We start from the raw sequence: 22029 nt of genomic DNA, 5'->3' as shown, positions 1-22029 counted from the left end.
CAGAGAGATAAGCTTTTCCTAAGTAAAACATAAGCTTTTCCTAAGTAATAGATATACACAACTCATTTTTCTTTTTTAATCATAATAATGTAAAGAAAAGCTATTCCATCCACATCCTTTGTTCTTACCAGGAACTATAAAAGATTAAACTGGGGGCACCTGGGTGGCTCACTTGGTTGAGCATCTGACTCTTGATTTCAGTGCAAGTCATGATCCCAGGGTCATAGGATTGAGCCCCAAATTGGGCTGTGCACTGGGTGTGGAACCTGCTTAGGATTCTCTGCCTCTTTCCCTCTGCCCCTCTCCCTTGCTCACTTGCTCTCTAAAATAAAAGCAAAAATAATAAAAAGTTTAAATTGAAAGGACAAATTCAGTTGTCCTCATCTTAAGAAAGGCTAGAGGCTTCAGAGCTACTCGGGTCCCCTGCAAACTGTTTCAACCACCTTTCTCCTTATTTTTCATTTTCTCCTATATTCTCTAGGCTGAAGGATTGGGTCTGTCTGTTTTCTACTGCACATTTCTCTGTATAGAAAAATGTGAGCATGAGTCAAGAGAAATTTACCTGCAGAGATGCATCAACCCCAATTTAAAGCTTGATAGCAAAGTGAAATCTAAACATTAGAGTCAATCATTTCTCACTTATATACCATCTCATTCTCTCTGTGTCCTGTGATGATGCATGGAAGATTATGAAATGCATATCTCTCCAAAATGCAGAAGAGAAACACAACCAGATATGCAGCTCTCTTCATTTTGTCACTGACTCCTGTGTAACTGGGCAAGTCACTGTCCTTTATCAAACAGAACCAACAACCTCAAAGATTAGTGAAATTTACTGAAAGTATTTGTGGATACTTATATAATTCCAACCTTTACCCAACAATTTTAGAGTGAAAACCAAGGGAGGAAATATTTGCTCATTCTTGGAAACGTGTTCATTTAACAAATAGTACTATCTACCAGATTCATGACATGAAACTATTTTCCCATGACTTGAAGTACCAACAGGAATCACTATTGAATTTGTCTTTTATGTCTCTAATGGGATGTAATTGCAATAACACATTTTATCCTATTTTCAAACTGAGTCAGTGTTGAAATGTAGGCTTTGGTTTTGGTAAAGTGACTAACATAATGTTGCAATTCCACAGCAGTTAAAACATAATTAGTTCACTCACAAAGAAAGAAAAGTAAGTGGTGAATATGTGATTCCCCAAAACTTTCCCTCAATATTCCACAAGTATAATGTATCTGAGCTTTATATTTTCAGATAGTGGATAAAGATTTAGGTTCATCTATCCCAACCAGCTGCTCTTGAGATATTAGAACAAACCAAAAAGAGGGAAATGTCTTGTTAAAATTTGCCTGTGAGAGTATATATACCTTTATGGTGTTGGAGACAGTACAATGCACAGGAAATAAGGAAGCTGGTGTTCTCTACACTAACTGCATTATCTATAAAGTAAAGGTTTTCGTTAGAAAATCCTTGAAAAGTACATTCTAGAATTTGGCTATTTCTGGTATAAATGATATTTTTGTATTTTATCACTTTGCATTTTTCCATTAGTTTTTTATTCTTCTTTATCTTCTGAACCGTCCACATCTACAAAATGTAAAATTTTAGATTCATTTCCCCAGGATTTGGTATTTGAAAGACTGCACAGATTTGTATTATAATTCTGTGGTGGCAAAAATCACTTTTGTCTCTTTTGATATTGCAGATCCTGTCACAAAGCCAGTGGTACAGATTCAGCCTTCCTCTGGCGCTGTGGAGTATGTGGGGAACATGACCCTGACATGCCTCGTGGAAGAGGGCACCCGGGTGGCTTACCAGTGGCTAAAAAACAAAAGACCTGTCCATACCAGCTCTACCACCTCCTTTTCTCTCCAAAACAACACCCTTCATATTGCTCCAGTGACCAAAGAAGACATCGGGAATTACACTTGCCTGGTGAAGAATCCTGTCAGTGAGATGGAAAGTGACATCATTATGCCTACCATATATTGTAAGTTTTTTAAAAATACGTACTCATGCGTTTTCTTCTGGGTAGTTTACACAAGGGTTGTCATCACAGAGAATATCAATACCAGCTGTCATTTGTTTTTTAAGCTACTGTAATACAGTACTAGTTGTAATTACATTTCCTATACACTGCCTTGTCAGGAAATACAGCTCATAGCACAACCCTGTTTCTTGAAGTTCAGGTTGAGATACCGGCCATGGGCCTTTTAGGCTACATTTTCTGACTTAGTCCATTGTGTGACCTTACTTCCAGTAGCAAGTAGGAACCTCAATTTCAAAAACCCAGAACCATGCTGAAGGACTAATTTATCCAACCCAAGGACAAAGAACTGGTGATTATAAAGTGGGAGAGGGTGTGTTCTGTTGCTGACCACAGAAAGAATGTTCCCAGATTATGCATGGGTATTGTATCCCAGGTTATGGCTGTTCTCTCTGCCCATTTTCTCATCTCCGTTCTTAGAGGCTGGGTGCAGGAAGGATCATAGTCAGAAAAACCTGAATTATTCTGAAAATAGGTATTAAGGTTCTCAGAGGATCAGTAATTACTTCAGATTTCAATTTCTCTGGTTCTTTTCTTCTGTCATTGTTGCTGTTATTGTTTAATCTCATATACAGAGTTAAGTTCATCAAACTCTTCAGTTTATGTCATATTATTATCCTAACCCAACCAAGATCCCTCTTTCTTTATTGTATTATTTTTCCCAGTCCCCTCTATTCCATGGCACCACCTCTAATATGTTTAATATGGCATTCTAATTTCAGCTTCACACAGAGTTTCTCAACATCCACACTAGTGACATCTTGGGCTGGACAACTCTTTGTTGTGGGGGATGTCCTATGTATTATAGGATGTTTAACAGCATCCCTGGCCTCCCCCCCACCCCCTGCAATTATGATAACTAAAAATGTCGCTGGACATTGCTATATGTCCCCTGTGTGGGGAGGGGTACAAAAATCTTCCCTAGTTGAGAACCAATGACCTATCATATTGGGAAGCCTTCATATCAGTCACTATGTAGCTTAGAGCATTAGCCACAACAGTGTAACAAAAAGAGTGAGGCATGGCAAAGGAAAACTCACCCCTGTGGCAGGAGGGTGGAGGTTTCAGCTAGGGGAATCATAGGGCAGAATTAAGTGTGGTATCTACTTAATCTTCAAGTATATCTGTATAATAATACTAGGAGAGGCCTAAAGCCTAGTGTTTAAGTAAACAGACCTAAGTGGTAAACTGATTCTGTCATTACCATATGAACTTAAGAAATTCCTTGACCTTGGGGTGCCTGGGTGGGTCAGTCGATTGGGCATCTAACTTTGGCTCAGGTCATGATCTCATGGTTCATGGGTTCAGGCCCTGCATTGGGCTCTGTGCTCACAGCTCAGAGCCTGGAGCCTGCTTTGCAATCTGTGTCTCCCTCTCTCTCTGCCCCTCACGTTCTTTCTCTCTCAAAAATAAATAAATGTATTTTAAAAATTAAAAAAAAAATTCCTTGACCTTTCTGAGATAGTTAAAACCACCTCACCATATGGCTGTGGTTCAATTAGGTACTGTCTGAAAAATAGCCAAACACTGACACAAAGCAAGCATTCAGTAAACAGAGGCTGTTTATGTTGTCAGTTCTATTTTCTTCAAGAGAAAATTGATAGAGCCCTCTTGAGGAAGTGTGTTACTAACTTTTTGGAGAAAAGCACCATATGTACCAAATGTAGGTTTTTCCAACTAGATAAAACTGAGCTCCAGCAATGGAGCAGGAAAAGCGACTACAAGGAGAGGAGTGCAGTGGTATGATTCAGGTTTACAGTTATGTTTGCTTGAAGCAGCAAAATTAAGCCGATAAAAACAGAATCATTGAATCTTGGAACTGGAAGCTATTCTATAGTTACAGCAGAAGTGAGAAAATGTGCACAATAAAGTGTATAAAATAGAATGTCGTAGATACCATAGGGAAGTATACAAAGGACCACAGTAGCTAGGAACATGAACTCGGGAGCCAGGGCCCTAGGTTCAAATCCTGGATCTACTACCTTACCCCTCTGTGCCTCAGTTTCCTCATCCAAATAATGGTAATAATAGTTGTACCTATTTCATAGAGTTACTGTGAGGATTAAATCTGTTACTACATGTAAATTGCTTAGAACAGTGACTGGCTCATAGTAAGTACTCTGTTAGCCATTACTAGCACTACAATATTATGAGACTATAGATGAATTTCATTCAGAGAAGGAAAACATTACTTCTGGCTAGAGAGAAGGTGAAATTTGAGATGGACCTTTGGGTATGGGTATGATTGGGGCAATGGCAACGTCTGCAAAAACCATTCAGGCAATGGGGACTACAGGAAACCAAACACAAAGCAGAGGTCAAAGGTTAGGCAAATGGTCCAGTTTAGAGTGTAGGATACAGCAAGGGGCATGGTAGGCTAGATGGTCAGATAGATATGTTTGAGTTAAATCATTGAGAGCTTTGAACACTGGGTATTATTTGATAAACAATGAGGAAAAATTATTTTTTAAACAAAGGTCCAAATATAAAAAGACTAGAGAATGGTCTATAAGCTAATACTTAGACATACATATTCTAGGCTAAATCAAAAAATGTTTGCCAAAAGAGCACGTTTTCAAGTTAGATCACAAACATCATACAATTATAGAAATGGTATATATAGGAAAGAAAAAAAAAGGGGAGTTAGGACATATTGACCTACAATACAGAGAGAAAAAGTCATCAGTTTTGAACTATAAAGAGTGACTACACATATCTAAGAGCAATTTGAAATATTTTTTTCTGAAAAGTATTATTCACATAGAAATAGAAAACAAACTTCATACATTGTATAATTCATTTTTGGTGTAGGGGAACCTAAGAGGATTAACTCCTAGTCCACCCTAGTCCAGAATGCATTGTCTCAAAGATTAACCATTCCCCAAATTATATTCAAAAGTGCTGAAGAAGAAGGAAATTATAGTTTTTTTACCAAGAAATACCAAAATGCCACACACTCCAAGCAACTTACTTAAGATTTGTTATGGTCATTAATTATATTGTGTTTGACAATGGCATTATTTTCATGGCTGAACGTTTACAGTTTTATATAATTTTATATTCAGATAACATTGTAAAAATGTTCTGTCTTAAAGTGTAGGCTGAGAAATAGATTCACAAAGAAAGTATAAACTGTGCCTATCTGCATGACGACCATTGCATTGGAGTGAAAAATTCAGATTTCGTGTGGTCTGTTTATAAGTGTAGTCATATTCCTGACTGAAGTTTTTCTGACATGAATTAACACTTCCATTCAACTTCAAGTAGCACAGACCTAAGTATTGAAGTTATTTAAACACAGTGAAAAAAACATGAGAAGGCCAAGTATATCAAATCTAGGATTATGTAGATAAATCTTTACATTGTTTATTGCTTGGTCTAAATGGTTTACCTTCACATACAAGGTACAAAATGCAAAACCAGATATTAAACCATCCAGATATCATCTACTGAATATCAATCCCAAGGAACTTCCCATTATTCGGTGAGATGAGAGGCAGTAGGAAGTGAGCTTATGGTGGAACATTCCTTATTAACTGATGATCTGTTGTTTCAATCACATTAAATTCTAGTTAATATCATGTCATTTGGGAGAGCAGTGGAGAGCACAGTAGTGATGAGCCTGAGCTGAAAATTCAGACTGCCTCAGTTAAAGCCTTGGTTCTGCCATTGGCAGGATGTGTAAGTGATCCCATGTCCTCATCTCCTTATCTACAGTTCTCAGTGTAAGTTTAATACCTGTCTCAAGAGGGATAGGGAGGATTAGGTGAGATTTTATGAATAAAGAAGCCAGTGAGCAGCACATAGGAAGAACTCAATGATCTTAGCTTTTTTTTTCTTCCTTTTTTTTTTCTTGTTTTTTTCCCTTGTGCCAAAACTATTCTGACATAATTGGAAACATGGCAGCAAGAAGTAATGGAGAGCTTGGGTAATTTAGAAGATGCCTGCAAAGAGAAAATGGAAAGAATACCTTGAGAAGAACATTTGTCTTTCCCAAACATTACCATTGGTTAACATACGTTATTTTGTTTACATGAAAATAGTTTCTTTACATCAATTCTTTCTTATATCTATCTATCTCTTCATCTATTTGCCTACCTTTAAACTCTAGCCATAGATTTAAATGAAAAATTCCTGGGGGAAATTGCATAAACAATCACAGATACATGAAAGTATCTTTTGCATCTTTAAATACACTTTTGTTTGGCTATATCATTTACTTTAATCTGGCAAAGTAAGAATAAGATTTTTCTTTTGACATGTACAAGTTCATCTCAATGAACATGTTCATGTACAAGTTCAATCTCATTATTACCATAGAATATGGTGATATACCATGTGTAAAGAATAAAAATGAGGGAAAAATCATAATCCTTTCTATAAATATTAAATATTATATGCTTTAAACTCTTGAATCTTCTTTCTTATCCTGTGTTATTTTAAAGAATTAAACTATCCCCATCTGAATAAATTCAGATTTCACAGAACATGTCTTCTATTATAGACTGAACTTCCTTCTTTACATTCTTTTAGATATAGTATATGGAAATCTCACAGAGAAATGTCAGTCATGATTAAAGACTAATGGAAGATAGTAGAAAGAAGAACATTTAGAAAATGTACATATGTATGTTCCACTCACACATTATAAAGATGAATTATGTAAATTATTTAAGAACAATTACTAGTCTTATTAAGAAGTAATTGTGAATATAGTATTATTAATTTTCTTTCTTGATTAATTTTACATTCAAATGCAAAACTCTTCACTCAGTCAACATCTCATCTTATTGACCTTCATTCATTCTTTTATTCACTCAATCACTCATAATTTGTTTGATTCAAAAATCAAACATCATGGTCTAGTTTGTGCTAAATAATTATTACTTATTACATAACATATAGAAACACAACCCAGACTCATTAATTTTTAAATTTTTCTTTCTGTTGCTATTTTAGCCCATTTTATTGTTTGTTTTTGTTTGTATTGGTTTGATTTGGGGTTACAGTAATTAAGTAAAATATATAATGGAAATATTGGTCATTTATCCTTCCTGTTGATGTGGCACCCTTATTTTTGCAGTCTATATCATTTTATGAAAACTGGGAATGTGTGCCTTGGTTGATGTTCCCACTTCCCTTTCGTCACTTGGTTGCACCCTCCTCTTCCTTCACAGTATCATCTTCCCCAGAAAGGCTCATCTGCCCTTGCCTTGTCTCACCTCTTCAGAGTCGCAAAGAGGTTTGCTGTACTCCTGTAGCACCATCTTTCCTGGCACTCACTGCACTGGAGTCTTTCTGCTCATAAGCACCCCAACCCCAAGTAGGAGCTCTGCGTTATTCATCTCAATACTCCCTGACACAGATTAAGATTAACCAACTCGATATGAGTAGTCTTGAACTTGACTAAAATGGAACAGCTTTCCTCATATCCCTTTCAAATTACAGGGTTACTTGAGGATGGTGTAACAAGGCTAAATTCCCATAATAAGATAACAGCTTCTCAATTATAGTGCTTTGGCCTTTCATTTTGTTTTTTGTTTTTTTGTGTGTTTGTTTCTGATCTTTAGAAAAGTTCCTCAATAAAAATGTCATATTGCAATATTCTCCCATGGAGGTCTACATCATAACTTAGAATTTCAGTATGAATCTACTACTCTGTTTTCTTAAGGCACTGTTTCTATGACAGCTTCCTTCATGAAAGCAGGAGTTATTTTTTTATTTTAGCAGAAAAAGTATAACAATCTGTCAAGACTGGCCATGTATGTATGAGGTCATGATGTCATAACCTGGTATTGGATTTGGTGGAATATAACGTCAAGTCAGTAATTCAGACAAATACCTACTTGTAGTTCATGAAATGTCTATGCCCTCCAGCTCTGTTGTGAATAATAACCCGGTAACCACTGTATTTTGTGTGCAACATATGGCACGGCTGCAGGGAAGTACTCTAAGTGATAAAAATTAAAGGGAAAAAAAAAAGGTCATTCACTGTAAATACTTACCATCTGCTCCCCAAGCAGGGTGGCAAGCAGCATCATGATGGAAATTTAGGTACTGTTCCCGCCCAGTCATAAATTGTGAAAAAGAACAGATGATATGTGATTTTATAAGTCACTTAGTAAACAGCCATTTCTGAGGCAAAGGGTTTAATTCTACTGGGAGTTCTCTGCCACAGGCAAGAAACTAAACCATAATCCAAAGTCAAAATAGAATTATCCTTCTTTCATTTTCAATGTCAGAGGCCACACTGGTTGAATCACTCCAAATGTCTTCAATTGGATTGCCCATTCTAATGAATAATGTATTAGGCTACACCTCACAGTAAAAGATGGACAGACTGAAGTTCTCAAAAGGAAATAACATCATAGTGTAGTAAGAAAAAACATTCTAAGAGTGAAGAGTGCAGAGTGCAAGAGAAAGGAAGAAAGAAGGAAAGAAAGAAAGAAAGAAAGAAAGAAAGAAAGAAAGAAAGAAAAGCAATCTGTGTGTGTGTGTGTGTGTGTGTGTGTGTGAGAGAGAGAGAGAGAGAGAGAGAGAGAGAGAGAGAGAGAAGTATAGAGGATTTAAAGATCGGGGTGCTTTGGGTGGCTCAGTCACTTAAGCGTCTGACTCTTAATCTCAGCTCAGGTCATGATCTCATGGGTTCATGAGTTTGAACCCCCAGCTCTGCACACAGACAGCATGGAACCTGCTTGGGATTCTGTCTCTGCCCCTCCCCCCCTCAAAATAAACAAATAAACTTTAAAAAATTAAAAAAAGAAGATTTAAAAATCATACACTGAAATATGGATATTCATTCTTTGAATGGTAAAATTACAAATAAGTTTTCTTTCCATCTTCATGATTCTCTGAATTTTAGGGTTTTATGCAATGAACATATATTTCTTGTATAATCAGATAAAATATGTTACATTTTAATAAATCATATCAGAAGAAAGGAATTTAAATGGTTCAAGGTATTAGATTTCAGGAACTGGAAGAAATGTTTGTATGGGGGCTGAGAGAGTTTGAGGGATTTTGAGGCTAACTCTGAAGAGTCAGATATAGCATTTAATTAAGGCAGAGGAGAAAAGTTTATGCCGATCATGAAACCCAACAAATGAGGAAGTAGCAAAATCAAAATATACATGCATACAGGAAAGATATGCTAAGATTCCTTTCTTTATAAGCATATTTTATTTGAAACTAGAGCAATATTATTAAATTAGGTAATCAATCTTATTCACCACTTGGCTCTGACAGTGGACTTCCTTTACATACTGAGTCCACTCTACAAAATGAAAGAATTACTATTTTTTTCTTTTTTTTAATTTTTTTATAATGTTTTTATTTATTTTTGCAACAGAGAGAGACAGAGCATGAGCAGGGGAGGGGCAGAGAGAGAGGGAGACACAGAATCGGAAGCAGGCTCCAGGCTCTGAGCTGTCAGCACAGAGCCCGATGCGGGGCTCGAACCCACAAACTGTGAGATCATGACCTGAGCCGAAGTCAGATGCTTAACTGACTGAGCCACCCAGGCGCCCCAAGAATTACTATTTTTGAGAATACCCCATTATGTGGCAGGATCCTAAGGCAATTCCAATTGAGGAGTTCTCAAAAAGTTTCGAGTAACATCAGCACACTGAAAAGAATATCACGCATTTTTATGTGTGTCAAATTATCAAGCAATTTGTTTTTATAGTCACATTCTATAAACTCTGAAAGCCAGTGAAAACAGAGACTTAAACTGAATGGCTGTATTTTTATGACCACACTTCTCTTCTTTATCACAGCTCACAGAAAAGCTCTCTCAGACTTTAGTTTTTGTGCACAGACTTGGGTCTCTTGCTGTTCCAACCTTAGTTGTTTCCTTCCCTTGGTTTCCTACAATATGAAGCATAACCAATACCCACCAGTTGGTGGTCTTTGCTTCTTTAATGTTCTATCAATGCTGACAATGTAAGGGGATGCTGTTGCTGCACTGAGCCCGGGAGAATAGCCACAGGAATCCTGTCTATCACACCTCAGATTGCCCCCGCAATGCCTAGAACAATATTATGCACACGGTAACATATCAATGCCTAGAACAATATTAGGCACACAGTAACATCTCAATATTGATTTTGGTCAATATTGTGAGTGAAAACAACTTTTCATTTCCGTTATACAACCTACATTTAGCGGAATTCAGAATAAAAGGGTTCCATTTAGCACACACTTCTGAAAGAGTGGTTTTCCCCCTGAGACTGTATCATAGCCTGAAATGACAGGGTTCTAGTACAGCTAGTACAGTTACAGGAAAGGGTATTCATTTCTCTTCACTTTAATTATTCATCTCCTGTTCCTGATTACTTCAAATTTGAAGATACTAACTTCTATGTTCGCTTCCTGAAATCAGGATCATCTCATGTATATATATATATAAATATAAACCTGTAAGTTTCCTTCAGATGTCTGTGTCTTTAGGAAGCAAGTATGTGTAAAGTGCATGTTCCCTAGCTAAATATAATTTATTGTTTTGCATCTTCAGTTCCTGTTTTATCTTAGGAAATGTGTTTCTCCAATGATAGATTGGTCAGAAAATGCTGACATAATAGAGAACCACTCTGGGAATCCGCAAATTTGAGGTTGGCTTGTCAGTATCCAAAATAGCTTTAGCATATCATTAACCACTCAAAGGTATTTCAAAGGTAGAAAGAACTTTGTCAACCATTCATCCAGTCAGTGTTTCATAGTAAAGGTGAAAAAAGTGGATCTAAAAGTTTAAATGACTTCTGAAGAACATGTAACTAACAATTGACAAAATCGGGATTAAATGTAGTGATAACTGATAATGAATACTGTATAATCATTACATCATATTATTCCATACAATGAGAGATGAATAGTCAGTACATTTTTTTAAAAAAATCAGAACCTTGGGGCACCTGGCTGACTCTTCGGTTGAGCGACTGACTCTTGGTTTCGGTGCAGGTCACTACTGGTGAGATTGAGCCCAGCATCAGGCTCTGTACTGGCAGCATGGAGCCTGCTTGGGATTCTATCTCCCTCTACCTCTGCTTCTCCCCTGCTTGCACTTTCTCTCTCTCTATCTAAATAAATAAATATTGAAAAAAAAGTCAGAACTCTGAGACTAGGTTATTACTGAGCAAACCACCCACAGCCTTTTCTAGTTTACCAATTCCTTGAGTGTAAGAACTGTGTCTTACACATTTTTTTTTCTCTCATATATTAAATATACCATCTAACAATATCTCTCAAACAGGACTTTTTGATTTATTACTTGATTAAATGAGTACAGAATTAATATGTAATTAGATAATTACTTATTATAGAACTAATAATATAGTTATACAATAAATTGTTCTGATACAGAAAATTATGCCACATACATTTTTGGGGAGGTAATGTGAATGATCAAATACATATATTATAGAATCCTAGCTCTGCTATATAATAGCTATGTGACCATGGGAAAATTAATTTTTTAAATGTTTCTTCCTTCATCTTATAATGGGAATAACATCTACCTCATGTGGTCGCTTTAAAGATTAAATGTGGTAGTCTGTGTAAGTACTTAAAGTGCCTTTATATGGAAAGTAGCCAATAAATATTGGTTATGACCAGCTGAAAAATGAACATAATCATACCTAAACCTTGAAGTTTTTAGAATAGAAGCCAGGATTTAGACTGAACAAGAAAAACTTATCTAGCTGGGAAAATTTTTAAATCTGTCTTTATTTTTGAAAGAAAGCAATGGGAAATGTGTCTTTATCTGCAGCCATTCTGGTGCCATAGAAATAGCAAAATGCTACAAGAATATTGCAGTAAGGACAAACACCATGGGATATCCATGACTAAATAGTTGACTGATGCTCAATGAATATTTGTTAATAATAATGAAGAGATTATTTTTCCAAATAGAATTCTAAGCTTAGTTTGCAGGGAGGAGTATTTAAAATTCTTTAACTGCTAATGGGACACTTCTGTATCTATTTGCACAAATTTGTGCTCCATGTGAAACTATGTATTTTATAAATATTTGCATGGCTTACCCTAGAACTGAGAATAAAAATAGATAATACTCAAAATATGGCTGTCAATGAGAAAATAATGGCCATAATCTATTTTTTAAAGTGCTTTCAAGTGCAACCCTCTTTTAAGAAAGATGGAACTTGTCTAACATGATTGCAGACGTATCAATACTTTACTCAAAACTTAGCATGACAGTTATAATGGCAGTGTCTCTGAAATTACACACTAAGTTTCAAGCCTTTCACTATATCAGATAAGTTCAATCACACCTCAAATAATTTCCATTGTTGTGGATATCAGAATAACACATTTTTAGGTCCTCATGATTTATTGGGAATCTAAATGAGGATCTATCTGCCAAGTTGAACATGAAGACTTTCATAGAAAGTAAAATGCTAAGCTCTCCAAAATTCTATAACTATATTGTGATTATTTATGCCACCCCTTTATTTCCTTTTTCAATTAATGCAGATGGACCTTATGGACTTCAAGTTAATTCTGACAAAGGGCTAAAAGTAGGGGAAGTGTTTACTGTTGACACTGGAGAAGCCATCTTGTTTTACTGTTCTGCTGATTCTTACCCCCCCAACACCTACTCCTGGATCCGGAGGACTGACAATACAACATATGTCATCAAGCATGGACCTCGCTTGGAAGTTACATCTGAGAAAGTAGCCCAGAAGCCAACTGATTATGTGTGCTGTGCTTACAACAATGTAACTGGACGGCGAGATGAAGCTCATTTCACAGTCATCATCACTTCTGTAGGTAAGTGTGACATAAAAGGCAAGGATCCCAAGGAAACACAAATGCATGCTGGCCTTCTAATAGTCCAATTTTATACCTGTGTGGAAGAGAAAGCCATTGTGGATTGTTGATAAACGCTAAGAAACTCTCTTTCCTGAGTAAACTAATCCATGGCTTCTATGAGTCAAAGAAAGAAAACCCAAAACATAATGGAGGGGGAATTCAATTGTTAACTCTCAAGGACTATGAAGAAAAAGGGAATTCAATAAATGACTCTAAATATGCATTTATGCTCTTGATTTTACAAACAGGAACATAAGAGAAGCAGTTTACTCATTGAAACTGGGTTTATATCTGCTATTGCATTAGCTCAGGTGAATAAATCTCAGTGAGTTGGAAATCTGGTTTTCCTACTATCTAATTTGACTCCTCTTCTCATTGTCTTTCATGGGCCTCCCTTCCTCTTTTATCACTTAAACACCTGCAATCTGTGGAAGTTCTCAACAAGGGTCTCAACACCTTGGAAACTACAAATTTTGTAGGTCTGTGAAATCTGACATTCTTTAGAAATTAATTCTAAATTCTTCAGAAAAATCTGATTTTTCAGAAAGCTTATTGATCCACAAAAAGTTAAATATCACTGCCCAAAAATGTATGCTTGTCAAATTCCCATCCTTTTAAGCCTTCTCTTCTCTGTAATATAATTTTATTTTCCTATATGATTTCCTTCACTCCCATGGTTTCACATAACTGGTACATCCCAAATCTATATCTTTAAAGCTCTAAAACTGTATACTCAGTTACCTTCTGATTATCTCCAATTTGAAATACCAGAGGCAGTGTATAAGTCCAACATACCAAAACTGAACCATCTTCTTTCCCCCAAATAACTATTATTTCTGTATTCCCTGTTTAAGTGAATGGCCCTGCTGTCTACCAACCTAAACCAGAAAGCTAAATGCCACTCCAGACCCCTTTCTCTTGCTTATTGCTGTGCCCAGCATCCCATCACCATGTTTGTCCATTCTCCTTCCTTCCTACCTCTTAAACCCATTTTATTCTCTCCTTATTCCTTCTCATTCTTTCCTGAATTTCTTCTCCTCTCCCTCTCCTTTTCCCTCTCCCTTTCCTCCTCCTCATCCCCCTCTTCCACCTTGTCCTCATCCCCACCTTTTTCTCCTTTTGCTTCTTCCTCTACTACTTCTACTGCTACTATCAAGTCCTTCCTGGACTCAGCTTTGCACATAAAGACAAGTCAGTATCCACCTGGGGAACACCTGACCGCAGGCTTGGGCAGGGATGGGTGGCTAGGGTGCCTATTAGTGGTGTAGGAACAAGTGAGCAAAAGGTAACACCAAACAATAGTTTCTCAATTGATATCTTCTCTTTCTCTGTCTTAACAGCCCTTGTGTCTACATTAGGGCCCATGATATAGAAAGAGTTAATACATTTTGTTGAATAAATGAAGCAAGAATATAATCCTTATAATTCTTAGGCTAAATGTTTTAGTATGTAGCTATTGGGCCATGCGCATCAAAATCACCTGGGGAGGTCTAATGATGTATTTTCATTAAGACACCTCAGACCCGGGACGCCTGGGGGTGCAGTCGGTTAAGCGTCCGACTTCAGCCAGGTCACGATCTCGCGGTCCGTGAGTTCGAGCCCCGTGTCAGGCTCTGGGCTGATGGCTCAGAGCCTGGAGCCTGTTTCTGATTCTGTGTCTCCCTCTCTCTCTGCCCCTCCCCTGTTCATGCTTTGTCTCTCTCTGTCCCAAAAATAAATAAAAAACGTTGAAAAAAAATTAAAAAAAAAAAAGACACCTCAGACCTATTGGGTCAGGACCTTGAAGGTAGGATCTAGGAATCTGAATATTAAACAAGCACAAGTGTGGCAATTATGTGTTTAAGGTGTTTCTTTTCCCCCTATAGTCTTTTGAGCTTATTAAAAAGCCACCAAGAATTCTAAGACTATAACAAACTACAAATTGATAAAGAGATGCATAGTGGATAGAATCCCTCCATGATTCCTTAAAGTTGAATGTATTCATATTTGTGAAATCACCTGAATATATTGGAATTTGTATAACTGTCATGGTCAAGTTTTATTTTTTTATGTGAAGAAAATACCACACTGTCTAGAAAAGTGTTATCCAATAGAAATTTTTGCAGTGAAGGAAATATTTGATCTGCACTAGCCAGTATGGTAGCCACTACCTTCATTTGGTTTTTGAGCATTTAATTTTTTTTAATGTTTACTTTTATTTTTGAGAGAAGGAAAGACAGAGCATGAGTGGGACAGTGGCAGGGAGAGAGGGAGACACAGAATCAGAAGCAGGCTTCAGTGGCTTTTGAGCATTTAAATTTAGCTGTGCAACTGAGGAACTGAATTTATGTTATTTATTAGATATTTAAACTTTATTTTAAATTATAAATAAATTAAATAGCCACGTGTATCTGGTGGCTACCGTATTGGACAATGCAGCTCTAGAATTTTTACCTGAGTTATGTGTCATTTGGGAAGTAGATAATAATATATTTCCTTTATAGCTCCCCAAAGCGTATCTGTGTTTAGGGTGCTCTAAATCTGACGCTCATTTATTCATTATTTAGCACCTAATATTGGCCAAATACTGGGGTAGGCATTGAGAATGCCAACTAAAAAAATTCCTGCTAACAAAATGACCACAGCTTAATATACACAGCAGGCATATGAACAGCTAAGGTGCATCATTTGCTTTCTATTTTATTAAAATTTTATTAGGATTAACCAGCTCTTAACCTCAGTGGCTGACCAAAACATAATTTTAAAGCAAGCCATAATTAAGCATATAAAGTAGTTGACTAGCAATCTGGGTGTCATCTTAGACTTGTTCCTTATGCTCATTGCAAATGAAAACATAGCTCCAGTATGTAGTTGTATACCACATTGACAACTTTCACACTGCCTGAACTTTCTCCATTAATATTTGGCTAAGGTATTTTCATAATATCAGAAGCCCCCAATATTTGATTAAGATCTTATTACTGATGCCCAAAGACAGCTACAGTCTTTATATCAAATAATTGCCTTTTGCAAAATATAAAAAACCTGTTTGACCTGTACAAAGACCAGGTATTTGTTATTATAGTAAATAAGAAGAGCAGGTGCTTATTTTTCAGAGGGATTCAGAGTTGTCAACATTAGTGACCTTTTTGTGGTTTTTAGAGCTATTTTTCAACTCCTATATGTCCACAGAACTTTAACTCAAACAGCAACAAATGCCAAAGAAAATGAGTAGTATTGATGTGTTTTAAGTATTTGATTTTTTTAAGTTTTCCAAATTAATGAATCTCCGCAATGGAGATTAAATATACACTAACCTACAGTGACCTACAGTGAAAAAATGAACATCACTTGTAACTACCATTTGAGCACTTACTGATCATACACTCTGAGAAGCAATCTATGTTAAGATCTGTAGAGAATTTTGAGGGATAAGATACCTGCCTCTGAGATATTTTCAAAGCCAAGTTGTGTTTGGTGTAACCAGAGTCTAGTACTAAGAAATAGATGAACACTTTTGTTTTTAGTGAGGCACATAACATGGTGGTCAACCAAAAAGTTTCAGCAAAAAGCTGTGGAGGGCAATGGACAAAGGAGTCAAAGATGACTCCAAGATCACAAATAAGGAAAGAAAATAACAAGGTCAGGAAAGAATCAAAAGTTTTATTGGAAAAAAAAGTAAAAAAAAAAAAAAAAAAAGTTTTATTGGAGACTTTCAGTTGGGGAGAGGAAGGCCAGAGAAAGTGATGTTTGACTCCAGATGGTGCCTTCTACCTCGGGGCTATGATTCACATCTAATTTGAGACATTAATTGACCTTTCTGTCTCAGTGGAGATATACTACAGAAAACAGGGACAATGGGCAAGGTCACACAGCTAGTAAGTCATAAAATAATATCTGAATTCAAAGCCCTTGTTTTAATCATTATATAAACTGCCTCCCTTGACATTCTTGACTGAGAATATCAGTAAGACTATGGTCTTTCTAGAACGTATACCACATATCCAGGATAGTGTATATTTTCTCATCACCTTAACTAACTTTGTGCTATATACAAAGAGATACTCTGGTTTGTCCATGACATGTATATGCTTTCATATTAATGAGAAATTATGAAATACCTGTAACTAAAAATAATATCTAGAATATAAGTTTCAAGGAAACAATAGCAATTAAAATAATACATTAGCATTTGTATTTGAAAAATAAATGATTTTATTTCTTTGATGAAGGACTTCCTTGAATGCAGATGTCCATGATTTACAATTTTAATGGGGTCTAAACCACTATTGTGACATGCAATGTATATAAAATGAAAGTTTATGATGAGAATTCAAGTGTTCACACTTAATGAAGATATTCAAATATATAAATTATTAGAATTCCCAAGAACCACATGGCTATAATTCATAATTTAGATATAATAGAAATGTCTTGAATTTGTATGTGATCCTGAGAAATCTATCACTTTGAGAAAGAGAGAAAGAGAGAACGCACGTGAGCACACGTGGGGGAGGGGCAGAGAGGGAGGAGAGAGAGAGAATCCCAAGCAGGCTCTGCACCACCAGCATGGAGCTCAATGTGGGGCTTGAACTCACAAACCATGAGATCATGACCTGAACCAAAGTCTGACGCTTAACTGAGTCACCCAAGTGTCCCTATCATTTTTTTTATATTTATTTCTATTGTACATCATTTCATACAGAAGAGAATAGGAAAATGATCCAAAGTAGGAAAATGAATTGACTAATTTCTTCTACCTAGAAACTTCTCTCATGTTAAGATCTTAAGGAGACATATTTCACTTTGGGCCACTGGAGAAAACAGCTAAGATAGAACTACAGCCCTGACATCCAGACCCTAAGAACTTAGACATCCCCATGAGCTTTTAGCACAGAATAACTGTGTCAGTCAGGTGGAGCCATGGGAGAGTATAGAAACAGCACCCTCCCCAATATGGGGCTTTCATCTCCATAGGGATAGGAATCAGCTGTCATAATCAGCAAGCAGACTGTCTGGGAGAGATCTCAGAACTCGATTCTGATCTCGGAATGGACGAGCAGACTGGTGGCATATGGCTGCCCTGTTCTGGGTGCAGTCTCTCAAACAGCAGGGCTGTGATGCCATGGAAACCACACCTCTTGCCCATATTTGCACTTAATTATGTTATTTCATTTTATTTGTTTGCCTAAGGAGGGGGCAAATAGCATTTGCAGTAGGGCTTTGGTAAATGAGTCAATCATATTTAAATAATGAAGAGAATGGCATGCTATGAGCTAAACGGTAGGAAACTCTCTAAAAGAAAGAATGGGGCTCCTGCAAGTGTCTAGAACTACATTCAGAATTCCTATACATTCTCTGTAGCAATAGGATCAGAATTTATCTGCTGCCTTACTTTCAAGTGGGGGTTTCAGAAGTCCATCTCTCCAAGACACACTTGCCTAGAACTGAGACTACAGCAACTATGCCCCTTGATTTGATCCTTGACATATTTGGCATTTTTTATTTTGTGAAAGGAAGTAAATTTCAAGTTCTGGGATGGAGAATCAGTGTCAAGAGATAGTCAGGATGCTCTAGAGGAGAAGGAGGCCTAACAGGGAATATCATTTGTTCTGAGAAAAGGGACTATGTTATTCCTCTTTTTCCAGGGAAAGGATTTGCCATAGCCAAGGTTTTGGGGTGACAGACATTGGCCACTATAGGGTGGTTCTCTGATGTAGGGCTAACAGAGCTAAAGGGAAAAGAGGCAAGAGGACAATAAGGAAGGAATCTAAAGAGATAAGGAAGTAATGGTAAAGGGACTAAGTGGGATCCTCTGAAGGACAGAATGTGCAAATTCGATCATTTTAGGAAACACAAATCAAAAAGGACAAAAAGTTAAAAATGAAGGAGACGCAAGGAGATGTCTTATCCAAATGTAAGACATCTAATCATTGTATGTTAAACTAACTGCCAGGCTTCAGAATCATGGAAGTGCCTGGCAAACAGCTTATGTATTCAAGAGTGTAACTTCACCATTAGAATGAGAAGTACTTGGAAATAATAATTATTAGCATATTTTCAAGATTAAGGGGGTAAAAACAGCAAAGACTATACTAAAATATTTTCCTGCGGTTTTTCTCATGGTATAAAGCACATAACAGAAGCTTGAGAAGAATAAATCAGCATTCAATACTTTTTTGAGGGGTTAGTGGAATTTTGGTGAAGACAATCTATCAAGAAGTGAAACAGCTGAAACACATCAAGTCTGGTGTTAGAAAAGGTGGAAGGTAAAAGTGATTATATAGGAGCCTACCTGCCATTACAAAACCACTCTTTGACTATGGATTAACAGGAAAAAAATGAACTTGCAGTCAGAAAAAAACCTATGTTCCAGTCTTAGTTATGACTTACTGTACCAAATATTTTAGTTTCTTGGAGACTATTTATTTATCTGTACCTATAAATGGTACTTTAATTTTTTAAATTATTTACATTTTAGTGCTATGATACATCTCTACCAAATAAATGGGAAACAAATGTACATTTGGTTTTAATTACATATGATGATTATACATTTAATTGTGCATATCTGAAAATTGGCTAGTTTTGATTTTAATATATGATCTAGAATGAAGAAATAGAAGGGAACCTGGGTGGCTCAGTTGGTTGAGCATCCGACTCCAGATTTCGGCTCAGGTCAAAATCCCCCAGGGTCGGGAAATCGAGTCCTGTGTCCGGCTCCATGCTGAGCAGAGAGCCTGCTTAAGATTCTCTCTCTCTCTCTCTCTCTCTCTCTCTCTCCCTCTCTCTCTCCCCCCGCCCGTCTTCCCCTCTCAACTCTCTCTCTCAAAAAAAATTAATTAAATTAAACGAAGAAATAGAGAATTCACTTGCTAAAGTGGTGCCCAAATCATATTCTATATTTAGTATTTCACCCTTATTACTTTGCTTTTCTATCCCTGCTGGTGTTTCAAGAGAGTATTCTTTTTTAAATTTTTTTTTCAACGTTTATTTATTTTGGGGACAGAGAGAGACAGAGCATGAACGGGGGAGGGCCAGAGAGAGAGGGAGACACAGAATCGGAAACAGGCTCCAGGCTCTGAGCCATCAGCCCAGAGCCTGACGTGGGGCTTGAACTCACGGACCGCGAGATCATGACTTGGCTGAAGTCAGACGCTTAACCGACTGCACCACCCAGGCGCCCCTCAAGAGAGTATTCTATTTGCCTTTATCTTACTGACAATGACACGAGAGTATGGGTTCTTCCAAATTTATATTTTGGAAGTAAAACAGATTAGCTTTTGTTGAGTTTCTAAAATTCTACCTCTAGGATAATAGAGAATGTGGAAATCAATCATACAAAGAACAATAAAACCATTCAGGGATTTTGATTCTGAAGAAGAGAATTCTCAGGGGAGATGTGACAGAAAAATCATGCAGAAAAGGATTTGACTTATTAGTTATAATTTCGTTGGTAGAACTGAAGAGATCTGAGATTAATGGTGGAAGGATTGCTGTTTCTCATATAACGTTCAGGTAGAAGTAATGGAAAGAGCATAGAACTATAGTCAGACATTATTGAGTTCAACTTTGTGTATCCTGAGTGTTAGCTGTCCCATCTTTTATATGGAACTTATTCTTGTACTTTGGAGGCCAGTGGAAGCGGTAGGCAGTAAAAGTATTAATTTTGGTTAGTTTTTTTTTTCATCTTCAAAGTCTAAGACACAAAGAAAAAATGTATAACCAACAAGCAACTAGAGAGGAAAAGAGAAATAAAATGAAGTTCTGATTAATCCAAATGAAGATAAGAAAGGAGAGACAAAAATGGAGGAAATATAGAAAAAATAATAAGATTGTAGATCTAAAACAAAATATATTAATAATTTCATTAAATATTAAGGTACTAAATATTCCAACTAAAAGACAAAAATTGTCAAACTGGATTACAAAATATTATTCAGGAGCACCTGGGTGGCTCATTAGGTTAAATGCCTGATTTCAGCTCAGGTCACAGTCTCATGATTTGTGAGATTGAGCCCCACATCCAGCTCTGTGCTGACAGTGTGGAGCCTACTTGGGATTCTCTCTCTCCCTTTCTCTCTCTTCCCATCCCCCACTCATACTCTCTCTCTCAATAAATAAATAAATAAACTTAAAAAATACTATTCAATGCAAAAAATACTATTTGATGATTATAAGATACACATTATATACATAAGCATACTGAAAGATTGAAAGTAAAAGGATGAACAAATAAACCATACAAATAGCCAAAAGAAAGCTGATATACCACTACTATTATCAGACAAATTACGTAAAAATTGGATAAATTTTTTGAGACAAGAAGTAATACTTTAGATTAAAAAAGTGGACATTTCATAAGAGTAAAGTGGTCTCTCGAGGCACCTGTGTGGCTCAGTCAGTTGAGTGTCCGACTTCGTTTCAGGTCATGATCTCACAGTTTGTGGGTTGGAGCCTGCTTCGGATTCTGTGTCTCCCTCCCTCTCTGCTCCTCCCCGCTCATGCTGTCTCTTTCTCTCCTTCAAAAATAAATAAAATCATTAAAAAAATTTTTTAATAAAAAAAAAAGAGTAAAGTGGTCTCTCCAGCAGGAGGATGTAAGCATTCTGAACTTGTATGCATCTACTAGCAGTGCTTCAAAGTGTATCTAATAAATAGCAAAAATTAACAAAGTAGAAAAATCCATAATCAGAGTAGGAGATTTTAGCGTACATCTCTTGGTAACTAATAGAACAAACAGGCAAAAACTTAGTAGGAATGGAGAAAAATAATCTGACCTAATTGAATTAATATAGAATATAACATACAACAACTGTAGAATATACCCTCTTTTCATATGACCATGTATATGGTCATCTTTCTAAAATCTTGGTATTCAAAACATTGAAATCAAACAGGGTCTGTCCTCTAGAGTAGACTTCAACTAAAAATCAATAACAGAAAACAAAACTAGAAAAATTCCCAACTTAAATAAATAAAGCAACATGTTTTCTAAATAGCCCATAGGTCAAATAAGAAATCTCAGTGAAGGGGTGCCTGGGTGGCTCAGTTGGTTGAGCAGCCGACTTCAGCTCAGGTCATGATCTCATGGTTTGTGAGCTCGAGCCCCGTGTCGGGCTCTGTGCTGACAGCTGAGAGCCTGGAGCCTGCTTCAGAT

General features: G+C 36.7%; 1 protein-coding gene across 2 annotated transcripts in view; it reads left to right on the top strand.

Moving 5' to 3' along the window:
- HEPACAM2 (HEPACAM family member 2) overlaps nt 1-22029 on the top strand; it is a 43589-nt gene that overhangs the window by 9848 nt on the left and 11712 nt on the right. For both annotated transcript variants that reach the window (XM_043588861.1, XM_043588862.1), the window contains exons 3-4: nt 1722-2006; nt 12552-12848. In XM_043588861.1, the coding sequence (XP_043444796.1) occupies nt 1722-2006; nt 12552-12848 (582 nt within the window). The remainder of the gene's footprint in view (nt 1-1721; nt 2007-12551; nt 12849-22029) is intronic.

The sequence above is a fragment of the Prionailurus bengalensis genome, chromosome A2 (genome assembly GCF_016509475.1).
Source record: "Prionailurus bengalensis isolate Pbe53 chromosome A2, Fcat_Pben_1.1_paternal_pri, whole genome shotgun sequence".
Lineage (NCBI taxonomy): Eukaryota > Metazoa > Chordata > Mammalia > Carnivora > Felidae > Prionailurus > Prionailurus bengalensis.
Note: the sequence above shows the minus strand (reverse complement) of the source record. Positions and strands in the feature narration are given on the sequence as shown.